The sequence below is a fragment of the Thalassophryne amazonica genome, chromosome 5 (assembly GCF_902500255.1).
Source record: "Thalassophryne amazonica chromosome 5, fThaAma1.1, whole genome shotgun sequence".
Taxonomy (NCBI): domain Eukaryota; kingdom Metazoa; phylum Chordata; class Actinopteri; order Batrachoidiformes; family Batrachoididae; genus Thalassophryne; species Thalassophryne amazonica.
Genome location: NC_047107.1, coordinates 1,473,982 through 1,488,058, shown reverse-complemented (window position 1 = coordinate 1,488,058; position 14,077 = coordinate 1,473,982). Strand labels below are relative to the sequence as shown.

The window sequence follows — 14,077 nt, the reverse complement described above, 5'->3', positions numbered from 1 at the left end:
TATTAAGAAAAAAAGAAAAAAAATAAGAAGAAGAAGAAGAAGAAGAAGAAAACTAAAAATAATAAAGAAGAAGAAGAAGAAGAAGAAGAAGCTAAAACTAATAATAATAATATTAAGAAGAAGAAGAAGAAGAAGCTAAAACTAATAATAATAATATTAAGAAGAAGAAGAAGAAGAAGAAGCTAAAACTAATAATAATAATATTAAGAAGAAGAAGAAGAAGCTAAAACTAATAATAATAATATTAAGAAGAAGAAGAAGAAGAAGAAGCTAAAACTAATAATAATAATATTAAGAAGAAGAAGAAGAAGAAGAAGAAGAAGAAGCTAAAACTAATAATAATAAAGAAGAAGAAGAAGAAGAAGAAGCTAAAACTAATAATAATAATATTAAGAAGAAGAAGAAGAAGCTAAAACTAATAATAATATTAAGAAGAAGAAGAAGAAGAAGCTAAAACTAATAATAATAATATTAAGAAGAAGAAGAAGAAGAAGCTAAAACTAATAATAATAATATTAAGAAGAAGAAGAAGAAGCTAAAACTAATAATAATAATATTAAGAAGAAGAAGAAGAAGAAGCTAAAACTAATAATAATAATATTAAGAAGAAGAAGAAGAAGCTAAAACTAATAATAATAATATTAAGAAAGAAGAAGAAGCTAAAACTAATAATAATAATATTAAGAAGAAGAAGAAGAAGCTAAAACTAATAATAATAATATTAAGAAGAAGAAGAAGCTAAAACTAATAATAATAATATTAAGAAGAAGAAGAAGAAGAAGAAGCTAAAACTAATAATAATAATATTAAGAAGAAGAAGAAGAAGCTAAAATAATAATAATAATAATTCAGTACAGTCTGACACATTTTTTGTTTAATGTAAATTAGAATAAGCCAACATAATAAAAATAATAATAATAGGAAGAAGAAGAAGAAGAAGAAGAAAAGAAGAACTAAAACTAATAATAATAATAATAATTCAGTACAGTCTGACACATTTTTTGTTTAATTTAATTGTTCATCCACTAGGGGGCGCCCAGTGTACAAACAGAGGGCCTGGGTGTGTTCAGGGGCCAACCATCATCATACATGTGAAGTTTCAAGTCAATCAGGCAAAGCATGAAGGAGTTATCATGACTTGATGTTCCATGGCAAAGGGTCAAAATGGCGGCACCATAGCGGCCACACCCTTCAACATAGAGAAAAGCTTTCGATAACTTTGGGTCAGTATCATCTTTGGATGTTGTCAAAGAAATTTGAAGTGCATTGGACAAAATCCCTAGGAGGAGTTCGTTCAAATACAACATGTGGAAATCATTTCAAAATGAGAAGAAAATTCAAAATGGCTGACTTCCTGTTTGGAGTAGACTCATGGTGCAAGAGACTTTTTTGTACGTCTATGCAAGTCACACGTGTACCAATTTTCATCTCCCTACTCCAAAAACCCCTATGAGGAGGGGTTTTTGAAATTTTCAAGGGGGCGCTATTGAGGCACTTTGCCCCGCCCATGGGCGACGCCCCTATGAATTGTAGGAGGTTCTCATGCTTGACCTGTGTATCAATTTTCATGATGATATGACAAAATTAAAGCCATCAAAAGGAAGAACGTATTTTCATGGCGAAGGGGCGATATTTGGTACGCCACCACACAGAAGCCGTTACTCGTAAGTTCACGGCGATCATCGCCTACATTCAACAACTTGTTCTGCATGTTTTAGAAGTGGAAGGAAGTTGATGGGGTTAAATATGTGACTTCAGTACCTGTTTAAGTATAATGTTCCATGGCGAAGGGTCAAAATGGCGGCGCCATAGCGGCCACACCTTTCAACATAAAGAAAAGCTTTCAATAACTTTTGGTCAGTATCATCTCTGGGTGATCTGGAAGAAATTTGAAGTGCATTGGACAAAATCCCTAGGAGGAGTTTGTTCAAATACAACATGTGTAAATCACGCCAAACTGAGAAGAAAATTCAAAATGGCCGACATCCGTTTGGAGTAGACCCATGGTGCAAGAGACTTTTTTGTACGTCTATGCAAGTCACACATGTGTACCAATTTTCATCTCCCTACTCCAAAAAAACCCCTATGGGGAGGGTTTTTTGAAAGTTTCAAGGGGGCGCTATTGAGGCATTTTGCCCCGCCCATGGGTGACGCCCCTATGAATTGGAAGAGGTTGTCGTGCTCGACCTGTGTATCAATTTTCATGATGATGTGACAAAATTAAAGCCGTCAAAAGGAAAAACGTAATTTCATGGCGAATGGGCAATATCCATCCGCACGTCTTTCATTAAAAAAATCTCCTTTAACAGTGGAATATCCGGATAAAATGCTGAAACCGACTTCTTCTGAAACTTCTCTGTTCTCTCACGACGTCCTGGATCAATAGAGCCTGAAATGTGGAGGTTTTCAGCTTGAAACAGGCTGACGACGGCGCCTGAGAGCGCTGAGCGACATCTCGCACCGTGAAAAGTCCTTAAAGTGACAGAATCACCTCAAAATCTCTCATCAGCCGTTAAAATTTTCACTGAAAACCAGCTTAATTTTTCGAACCGTGTCCACTTCGATGTGTCTCACAGGTTTAGAAAAAATTTTGATCAAACAAAGCGCCAGTCTCTCAGCAACTTCTCAGACAAAGGAATTCCGACGAGGGGCTGGACGACTCCTCCCACAAGGAGTGCTCACAGGCGAATGACGTCACCGACAGGCGTGGAAAAACTCACGCATGCGCACGAGGGTTCAAGCATGTCTGACGTAAAAACATATGAATGAAATCCATATAGTTTTTGAAAAAAATAAAAAGGACTGTTACTTTATTGACAGCCCTCGTATATCTCATGGCTGTTTCATGAAGTATTCACAATCTTTTGCCATCGGACATAGTAGAACATCTGCTTCCACTATCTATTGTTTACTCACCAATACCACCAAGATGGTCACGCCCATAATTCGGACATCAGTGACAACACTCTATACTGCCTACAACAATCAGACATGTTGATTTGGTTTTTAATTTCACAAAGCTAAAACTTCCTCTGACCTGTCTCGTTAGGGTATCGCTTAGAACACTGAACTGTTACGAGAGTTTGAATACACAGAAGCAGCAGCCACACAAGATGAACCCAACCCATTTCTAACATTAACATAGACAATAGGGTCGATGTATTGATGCAGTCATATCAATTAATTGTTACACCCAAATGTACAAGCGTATGAGTACTGTGCATCTAGAAAGTATTCACAGCACTTCACTTTTTCCACATTTTTCTATGTTATAGTCCTCTTCCAAAATGGATGAAATTCATTTTTCCCTCAAAATTCTCCTCACAACACCCCATAATGACAACATGAATTTCTTTTTTTTTTTTTTTTTTTGCAAATTTAACAAAAATAAAAAAATAAGCAATCACATGCACATAAATATTCACAGCTTTTACTCAATACTTTATTGATGCACCTTTGGCAGTAATTACAGCCTCAAGTCTTCCTGAATATGATGCCACAAGCTTGGTGCACCTATCTTTGGGGAGTTTGGTCCATTCCTCTTTGCAGCCCCTCTCAAGCTCCATCAGGTTGGATGGGGAGCGTCGGTGCACAGCCATTTTCAGATCTCTCCAGAGATGTTCAATTGGATTCAGGTCTGGGTTCTGGCTGGGCCACTCAAGGACATTCACAGAGTTGTCCTGAAGACACTCCTTTGATATCTTGGCTGTGTGCTTAGGGTCATTGTCTTGCTGAAAGATGAACCATCGCCCCAGTCTGAGGTCAAGAGCACTCTGGACCAGGTTTTCATCCAGGATGTCTCTGTACTTTGCTGCATTCATCTTTCCCTCAATCCTGACTAGTCTCCCAATTCCTGCTGCTGAAAAACATCCCCACAGCATGATGCTGCCACCACCATGCTTCACTGTAGGGATGGTGCCTGGTTTCCTCCAAACCTGACACCAAAGAGTTTAATTTTCGTCTCATTAGACCAGAGAATTTTGTTTCTCCTGGTCTGAGAGTCCTTCACATGCTTTTTGTCAAACTCCAGGTGGGCTGCCATGTGCCTTTTACTAAGGAGTGGCTTCCGTTTGGTCACTCTACCATACAGTCCTGATTGTTGGATTGTAGCAGAGATGGTTGTCCTTCTTGAAGGTTCTCCTTTCTCCACAGAGGAAAGCTGGAGCTCTGACAGAGTGACCATTGGGTTCTTGGTCACCTCCCTGACTAAGGTCCTTCTCCCCCGATTGCTCAGTTTAGTCGGGCGGCCAGTTCTAGGAAGAGTCCTGGTGGATCTGAACTTCTTCCATTTACAGATGATCATGGAGGCCACTGTGCTCATTGGGACCTTCAAAGCAGAAGAAATGTTTCTGTACCCTTCCCCAGATTTGTGTCCAAGGCAAGCCTGTCTCAGAGGTCTACAGACAAGTCCTTTGACTTCATGCTTGGTTTGTGCTCTGACTGTCAACTGTGGGACCTTATATGTAGACAGGTGTGTATCTTTCCAGATCCTGTCCAATCAACTGAATTTACCCCAGGTGGACTCCAATTAAGGTATAGAAACATCTCATGGATGATCAGTGGAAACAGGAGGCACCTGAGCTCAACTTTGAGCTTCATGGCAAATACTGTGAATACTTATGTGATTTCTTTGGTTTATTTATTTATTTATAATAAATTTTCAAAAATCTAAAAAAAATTTTTTTTTTTTGCATTTTCATTATGGGGTATTGTGTGTTGCAGTTTGGGCTCAGCCAGAGTCAGGGCAAGCATACAAAAAGAGTTAAATGTGGGCCATTGGTGTCATTGGGAGCAGGAGTTGAGGAGCGGACCTGCGTCAGACGGAACCCAGCGCTAAAAATAACCAGAAAGCGGTTCCAATAACAAAACAATTTCTTTATTTCACCCGCTGGTGCATAATAAAGTGTAAAAACGAAAATAGCGTCCTTCTGGTGGAGTGAAGGCTGGCACGCTCTCCAGCTGTTATGTGTCGGACGCAGCCCGGAGAACCGACCAGCGTTTGAAGGACCCAGTATGAAATAAGCAGAGCACGGTACAAAGGATAACAGAGTTTAATAAACATAACAGTGAAGTGATACGAAAACAACAAAAGAGTGCGCGGTCTTGCGTGGTGGATTGCGGTGTGCTCCCAGCAGCGCTAACGGTCCGGAGCCAGAAAACTGTTCAGACCCAAGGACCCCGCCGACACCCCCCAGGTGGCCACGACAAACCGAGTCTGTGAAAGAAGAAATCATTATGTGAGTCCACACTCAACACACAGAGAGAACGCTCAAAGGTGTACAAACAGCAAACACTTCCTGGCTTAATTGCAAATCAGCTTCCCACCCTGCAGGCATAGAACACCCCATTCACAAAACTCCACTGCAGTGGAAGCTGATTTAAACGACTAACATACAGCTCAATATAATAAGGTGTGAGGGACACCACATTTACTGACTGTATAAATGTTAGTCACAAAACCAAACGTACCTCAGGAAGTGTGCTGACGAGCGTGAGACCTCACCCCCTCCTCTTTCACAGACCATGCATCAAACCTGGACGTTCTCTGCATCCACTGATGGGAGATGGCTCTAGAGACGACGATCTCACCCGTCTGGTCACAAGGTCGAGTCTCTGGCAGATACACACTGTGTACTCCAGTCTTAAATGCCACCATGTTCCAATCCATGTAGATGCACCACAGCTGTGAGTCCTGACGAGCCGCAGGTGATCAGCCTCAGGTGATCAGGGTGAGGTCCTGATAAACTCAGCTACACAGCCACTCAGTCCCAAATGCGCACCACCTGGAAGAAAAACCAAAAGACAGAAACAAAAGACAAACAAAAGCCAGCCAGGCACGCCAGCCACAACACCAGCGCCCAAAAGGATCGAAGCCCGGCGCTCCTGGACTCACCACTACCGCCAAACACCCCCCAGGTGGACACGACAAACCGACTCTCTGCGAAGGATAGAAGGGGTGAGGTAAGTCAGCAGTTACAACTAATATCCTTCAAAAGACACACACTATCAGCAACACATTCAGGTCTGTATTTTAAGCTTTATGCAAATGAGCAGCTTCTCACAATAGGTGGAGGATCACTTGTCCGCACGCCACAGCAGTGAGAAGCAAGCTGCACCATTCTCATCACAATTCAAATATACTGCGTAACAAAATACCAAGTTACTATCAACAATTAGTCAAATACTTAATCACCTCTGATGTGTGCTGACAGCATGTGTCCCTCACCCTTCCTCCTTCACGGGCTCGATGTGTCAAACCCAGGCGCGGTCCTCAGCGTCTCACAAACGAACATCACAAGGTCGAGTTCCTGGCAGTTCTGCTTGAAACCACACATGACTTAAATGCAGAACGCCATCCAATTATCTGCTTCAGCTGAAAGTCTTTAAGGCTGCACGTGAGCACCATTCACAGGTGCTGCACATGATGTTGATGAGGGTGAAGGACTCTTCAGCCAGCACCTTCTCCACAGACAAATCATTTTTCATGCCACCTGGAGAGCAAAGAAAAGAAAAGAACACCAAAATGTCCAGCCACACCCCCCAACACACAACACGGACTGCTCCTTTGCGATAGACCAGGACAAGTAACCCCTGGTTGACATCTTCTGGAGGAGCACCGACCTTTTCCGCTGCCTCCGGCATGCAGCTGGACCCACTCACCAACCTGAAAGACAAAGCACAAGAATTAGATTACCCCATGCTCACCCTGGCTGTGGAGCTAGGTGTCTCCTCCTGGACTGGCCCTGAGGCATGCACCAGCGGGGGGACTGTAGCCTCTGTAGCAGTCGGCCATTGCTCCCCTCCATTGGGGTTTAAGTGACCTTTCCTCTTCTTCTTTCTGGCATCTACCCAGACCACAGGTGATGTCTAGTGAGGACGGTGACCCTGGGGGAACACCCCACCCACAGGCTGCAGTGATGCAGAGACCAGTGGTGGTTGGAGATGTGTGAGGGGAGCTGGCTGTCAGTCCGTAGTCTGACACTGGGGTGGGAGAGTGGGGAAAAGATGCTAATGTCTGAGGGAAGTTTGGTTTTAGGAGGTTACTGGCTTGGAGTGTGGATATGAAAAGGGTTGTTGTGACTAGCTCGGATGAGAGTGGAAGGTTAGAGTTGTTGTAATAGTTTGTGCAGTGTGGCTATGTGGGTGAGTAAGAATGAATTGTGTAGCGTGGACAGGATGTCCTGAGGGGAGGAGATTAGCAGCTGGGAGGTTAAGTTGGTTCAATGGTTCTAGGCTGTGTTTAGTGGCGGTGGATATATCCAGAATCATTTCACTGTCCTGGTGGCTTTGACTTGCCGGCTGGGGGTGTGTCTTCTCAGAGTCCAACTGCTCCGAGTCACGTGGTTGCCAGTGATCCTCTGGGTGATACACCTTCTCTGGGAGCCTGTCCTGCTTAAATATGCCTTCCAAGGTGTATAACTCTGGGAATGAGTCCAAAACCTGATGCTGTGACACAATCATGTTCCAAGCCTGTTTTACAAATTACAGAATAAAAGGGTTCTTCTTTCTGGTATAAAAACAGTGGAAGCAATTGTACAATATTCTGAATTTTTCACAAACATCTATCAAGGTGGGAAGGTCAGGAAGGATGCCTGCGGGGTCCATTCTGTTGGCCGGTTGATTCTGTTAGGGTTTGCACTAAGGCAGAGTCAAACAGAACCCCAAAAGCAGGAAGCCAAGACACAAGAGTCAATCAATCAATCAATTTTATTTATATAGCGCCAAATCACAACAAACAGTTGCCCCAAGGCACCTTATATTGTAAGGCAAGGCCATACAGTAATTACGTAAAAACCCCGACGGTCAAAACGACCCCCTGTGAGCAAGCACTTGGCGACAGTGGGAAGGAAAAACTCCCTTTTAACAGGAAGAAACCTCCAGCAGAACCAGGCTCAGGGAGGGGCAGTCTTCTGATAATTGGCAAAGCTTCTGGGGAAAACCTGGTCTTGTTAGGAGAGACGGCATCCATCCCACTTTGGATGGAGCAGCTCTCATTTATAGAAATCTGGCCAATTTTCTTAAATCCTCCAAACCGTGACTATCCAGGGTTGGGACCAGGAAGCAGAGTTGTAGTCTTACACACCTCTCTGCAGCTTCTCTCCCCCTGCCATCCCCTCATTACCCCATCCCCGTAGAGACGGTGCCTGCTCCCAGACTACCAATAACCAGCAAAAATCTATTTAAGCATAAAAATTCAAAAAGAAAAAATAATATAGCACCTTCAACTGCACCACAGACTAAAACAGTTAAATGTGGTCTACTAAACATTAGGTCTCTCTCTTCTAAGTCCCTGTTAGTAAATGATATAATAATTGATCAACATATTGATTTATTCTGCCTTACAGAAACCTGGTTACAGCAGGATGAATATGTTAGTTTAAATGAGTCAACACCCCCGAGTCACACTAACTGCCAGAACACTCGTAGCACGGGCCGAGGCGGAGGATTAGCAGCAATCTTCCATTCCAGCTTATTAATTAATCAAAAACCCAGACAGAGCTTTAATTCATTTGAAAGCTTGACTCTTAGTCTTGTCCATCCAAATTGGAAGTCCCAAAAACCAGTGTTATTTGTTGTTATCTATCGTCCTCCTGGTCGTTACTGTGAGTTTCTCTGTGAATTTTCAGAACTTTTGTCTGACTTAGTGCTTAGCTCAGATAAGATAATTATAGTGGGCGATTTTAACATCCACACAGATGCTGAGAATGACAGCCTCAACACTGCATTTAATCTATTATTAGACTCAATTGGCTTTGCTCAAAATGTAAATGAGTCCACCCACCACTTTAATCATATCTTAGAGCTTGTTCTGACTTATGGTATGGAAATAGAAGACTTAACAGTATTCCCTGAAAACTCCCTTCTGTCTGATCATTTTTTAATAACATTTACATTTACTCTGATGGACTACCCAGCAGTGGGGAATAAGTTTCATTACACTAGAAGTCTTTCAGAAAGCGCTGTAACTAGGTTTAAGGATATGATTCCTTCTTTATGTTCTCTAATGCCATATACCAACACAGAGCAGAGTAGCTACCTAAACTCTGTAAGTGAGATAGAGTATCTCGTCAATAGTTTTACATCCTCATTGAAGACAACTTTGGATGCTGTAGCTCCTCTGAAAAAGAGAGCTTTAAATCAGAAGTGCCTGACTCCGTGGTATAACTCACAAACTCGCAGCTTAAAGCAGATAACCCGTAAGTTGGAGAGGAAATGGCGTCCTAATGTTTAATAGACCACATTTAACTGTTTTAGTCTGTGGTGCAGTTGAAGGTGCTATATTATTTTTTCTTTTTGAATTTTTATGCTTAAATAGATTTTTGCTGGTTATTAGTAGTCTGGGAGCAGGCACCATCTCTACGGGGATGGGGTAATGAGGGGATGGCAGGGGGAGAGAAGCTGCAGAGAGGTGTGTAAGACTACAACTCTGCTTCCTGGTCCCAACCCTGGATAGTCACGGTTTGGAGGATTTAAGAAAACTGGCCAGATTTCTAGAAATGAGAGCTGCTCCATCCAAAGTGGGATGGATGCCGTCTCTCCTAACAAGACCAGGTTTTCCCCAGAAGCTTTGCCAATTATGTATGAAGCCCACCTCATTTTTTTCACAAGAGTTTTTCCCTTCACAAGAGTGAAGGGAAAAAACCAGGGTGCTTTTATTATCCACAGCAATCTACACAACAGCAGTGACAGGGCAAGCATACAAAAAGAGTTCAAACACAAAGATGGGGCAGAGAGCACAAGGACAGGGCAGGGTGACAACTAAACGAATACAGAAAACAGCGGGACAAAATACTTACAAATGGTGATCACAGAGGATGTGCGTAACTTTGTTTGTCATTGTCATAATAATACAGTTATAAATAACAATGAGATAGCGTTTAGAGCAACTTATTACTGACATACGAGGTCTATTAGAAAAGTATCCGACCTTATTATTTTTTTCAAAAACCATATGGATTTGAATCACGTGTGATTACATCAGACATGCTTGAACCCTCGTGGGCATGCGAGAGTTTTTTCACGCCTGTCGGTTATGTCATTCGCCTGTGGGCAGTCTTTGAGTGAGGAGTGGCCCATCCTCTCGTCGTTTTTTTTTTTTTTATTATTGTTTAGGAATGGCTCAGAGACTGCTGCTTTGTTTGATCAAAATTTTTTCAAAACTGTAAGGCACGACTGAGTGGACACCATTCGATAAATTCAGCTGGTTTTCGTTAAACATTTTAATGGCTGATGAGAGATTTTGGTCTGGTAGCGTCGCCGTAAGGATGGCCCACGGCGCCTGACGGCGATCTGCGCTTCGAGGCGGCAGCGTCTCGCTGTTTCAAGTTGAAAACTTCCACATTTCAGGCTCTGTTGACCCAGTAAGTCGTCAGAGAACAGAGAACTTTCAGAAGAAGTCGGCATGAGGAGTTTATTCGGACATTCCATTGTTAACGGACATTTTGTAATGAAAGAACGTGTGGGCAGAGTCGCATGTCGGGCCAGACCCGACCGCGGGGGGTCGCGACAGGAAAAACACCTCCGTTGGAAAACTTAACGGGCAAGTTGGAACATGCCCAAGCTGTTAAACAATTTCTCAGTTACTCACTTGTTGAAAGCCATCAAAAGCCGCCTGAATTGTACAAATGGTTTTCAACACGGAGGTGTTTTTCCTGTCACGGCGCACACAGATTCGCCGAGTCGTCACGGAAATGACTCGGCGAATTTGTGCGCACGTCTTTCATTACAAAATGTCCTTAAACAGTGGAATGTCCACATAAAGTCCTCATGCCGGCCTCTTCTGAATCTTCTCTGTTCTCTCATGACGTCCTGGTTGAATTAAGCCTTAGATTAGGAAGTTTTCAGGTCGAAACAGGCCGACGACGGCGCCTGGAAGCGCTGTGCGACGTCCCGCTCCGTGGGAAGTCCTTACACGGACAGAAACACCCCATAATCTCTCATCAGCCGTTAAACTTTTCACCGAAAACCATCTTAATTTCTCGAATAGTGTCCACTCAGATATTCCTCACAAGTCCAGAAAAAATTTTGATAAAGCAACGCGCGCCGTCTCGAGCAGCGTGTGAAACAATGGAATTCAGCCGAGAGGGCGGGACCACATCTCACTCAAGGCCTGCCCACAGGGAAATGACGTCACCGACGCGTGAAAAAACTCACGCATGCGCACGAGGGTTCAAGCATGATTGGTGTAATCGCACGTCATTCAAATCCATATAGTTTTTTAAAAAAAATAAAAAGGTAGGATACTTTTCTGATAGACCTCGTAGAAGTATACTTAGAAAGTGCAAATAGTGCATATGACATTAATGCCCAGAGGAACACTGCAGCAGTATAAAAGTTGTGCATTAAAATGCAGTAGTGCCGTCTACAACTGCGAAACCCTGTGTGAACCAAAGCAGGGAGCCAGTAGAAGGAGGAGAGGGGAATGCCGTGTGAGAGCTGCAGCAATGCAGGACCTAGTTCAGAGTTATGGTCATGGTGGAATATGGTGTGTGAAGATGGGTGGGGGGCCAACTAACTGGACTCAGACATAAAGCAGGGAACACACACACAAAAACAGTACAGAGACATAAATGCACAGACATAATGACTGAACACATACACACAATTGTGTATAGAATTTTAAGGAAAAAATAATAATTTAATTCATTCTGGAATAAAGCTGTGGAATAAGTGAAGCGCTGTGAATACCTTCTGGATGCTCTGTAAATGACGAAATAATTCAAACTATAGCCCAAATTCCTGTCGTGACCTATCAAACAAAAACAGTCAATGTTGATCTTCTGTCTCAAAGTGCACTTAGGACCGTGGTTAAAGTGTATCGAAGGAAAAAGTAAAGTAAGACAATAAAGCATTATTTATGATCTGTTTCTGCATTTGTAATAAATGTTGATCACATTGCATTTTTCGGAGTGCTAAACAACCTAATAAATAAATAAATTGACTAACTCATTTTTATCTCAAGCACAAGTCTGTTTCTCTTTAACGTCCTTCTAACAAATGCACTGGGGTCTGGAGACTAGGGGCTGTGCATGCAGATGCTCTGAACTGGCCTTTGGTAAGGACTCTCTGCTCTTTTGTAATGCAGATAGCTGAGGTCTTGTACCCCACAGCAGACTTTGTGACTGTGGACTTAAACCGGATTCAGTGTCTGGAGGCCAGGGAAGTCATTGTAAGGACTTTGTCAACACAAGGAGAGTCCCAGGACTCGCCAGTGGCCATCATCCCACACAATCTACTGGGCTCTCCACACCTCTCCCACCATGCCACTGCACCTCCCCAGCCAATGCCCCATCCAGATCATTCACAAACCCATCCTCCTTACCCATCAACCTACCCACCAATTCACCCTCAGCCCCAGGTCCAGCCCCTGCCTCGAGCCCAGCCCCACACACTGCCCCACTCTCAGCCCATTCACCACCCCCCTCCGCATCCCCAGCCTCATTTCCAACAACACCCAATGCCCATGTCCAAACCTTTAGCAAGTGCCAGAGAGCCAGAAACCAAAGAACATGAGGCGGTCCAGCGGTCAAGCCAACTGTGGGAGCGATCCCCCTCTCCTGTGCCTCCCATGCATGGACCCAGTCTGGAGCCACCACAGTTCCAGCCACGGCATTCACCCTCTCCTCAAAGAATCCTTCCACAGCCTCAGGGAGTCCCCATTCCCAACACCATCGCCAAGGCAATGGCCAGAGAAGCTGCCCAGCGAGTGTTTGCTGAGGGCAACGGGGTGCGTAAGACTTCTTTTATAATGTTCATGACAGCATGAGCCTGAATGGCAGAGCAGGAACATTTGGAACATTCCTCAAAGCCCAGCACAAGTGTCACAGCGACTTACCAGCCCAAGCATCATTTTTACAGCCAGGTTTTCCAAGTAACAATACCACCTGTGGGCATGTCAGTGGACAAATGAGGCGTGACTAGGCACCAAGCTTGTGTGTTTTGTGTCACCACAAGGTTTCTGCCTCTTATGGCAACTTAAACAGTTCACTTTCTGTGAGGTTATGAATTCATCCTCCTTGTTAATTACACAAATTAGTCACATTTACCTGATTTCAGTACCTCTGTGCACTGAAATCATCTGTCTCTAAACTGTTTTCCCCCTTGTTAAAGATTAAACATCTGGTTTGTAATTGTCATGATGTAAGCAGCAAAAGGTGAGAATTTTGTAACTTTTGATGGTGTAACAAGACTGTGAACAGTGTGTACAAGATTTCTCAAGTTTGCACGGGGCTCATTTTGGCATTTGGTTGATTTGACTGACATACTAGCCAAGCAGGGTGGTCCAACCTGGTCTCACGGCAAGTTGTGCTTCAGCAGCAGGAAATATACATTTATCTGTTGGTTCGTGATATTGTGATGAAAAGCTCCTCATTTTCGTCATGGCAGACAAATTCACTCTCATTCATTCCATGATGGCTGCACGAAATTAAAAGTGAAGCGGGGGGGGGGGGGGTCGAGGTGGTTATGGTTAGGGTGGGGGGAAGGAGTAAGATTAGGTTATTGTTAAGGTTTGGGTTGGGGGTAGAAGTAGGGTTAGTAATAGTGAGTTAAAATACACTCCGTCATGAAAATTTGACTCATTTCGTCACGGGAGCACGAAAAAAAACCTGAGACTAGGCTGGGCGGTCTTAATGGCATGGTACTACTCGTTAGGGCAACCCAGCCAGAAAACAGCCAGTCAGGCTGTTACCCCATTGGACCAGACCATATATGGTAAATGACAAACTTTCTGCCATCATGTACCAAATCAAGGTCAGCAAGGGCCAAAGAGAACCCACCTTCAAGTGGATCCACTGAAATCAGATATCACTGCACAAAAACTCCATGGGACTTCCTGGGGACGCCACAGTTGTCAGTACGATCTAAAGCCTATGCATTAGGGTGAGGAGACGTTAAGTGGAGATATCAATACCTGCTGCGTTCCGAGTAATCAATCTACACAGTGACACTAACACAATGGTGTCCAAAGCATTCCAGGAAGGGCCAAGAGGGTGCAGGTTTTCCTCTCGGCCACTGACTTCAGCAGGTGTTTTCACTGATGAACTCATTCCACCTGCTCAAACTGATGTTAAACTGT

At 43.4% G+C, this 14,077-nt stretch overlaps 1 protein-coding gene across 6 annotated transcripts in view; it reads left to right on the top strand.

Moving 5' to 3' along the window:
* The window catches only part of rimbp2 (RIMS binding protein 2), a 337,590-nt gene that overhangs the window by 169,535 nt on the left and 153,978 nt on the right, over positions 1-14,077 (top strand). For all 6 annotated transcript variants that reach the window (XM_034169645.1, XM_034169648.1, XM_034169646.1 and 3 more), the window contains one exon: positions 12,086-12,727. In XM_034169645.1, the coding sequence (XP_034025536.1) occupies positions 12,086-12,727 (642 nt within the window). The remainder of the gene's footprint in view (positions 1-12,085; positions 12,728-14,077) is intronic.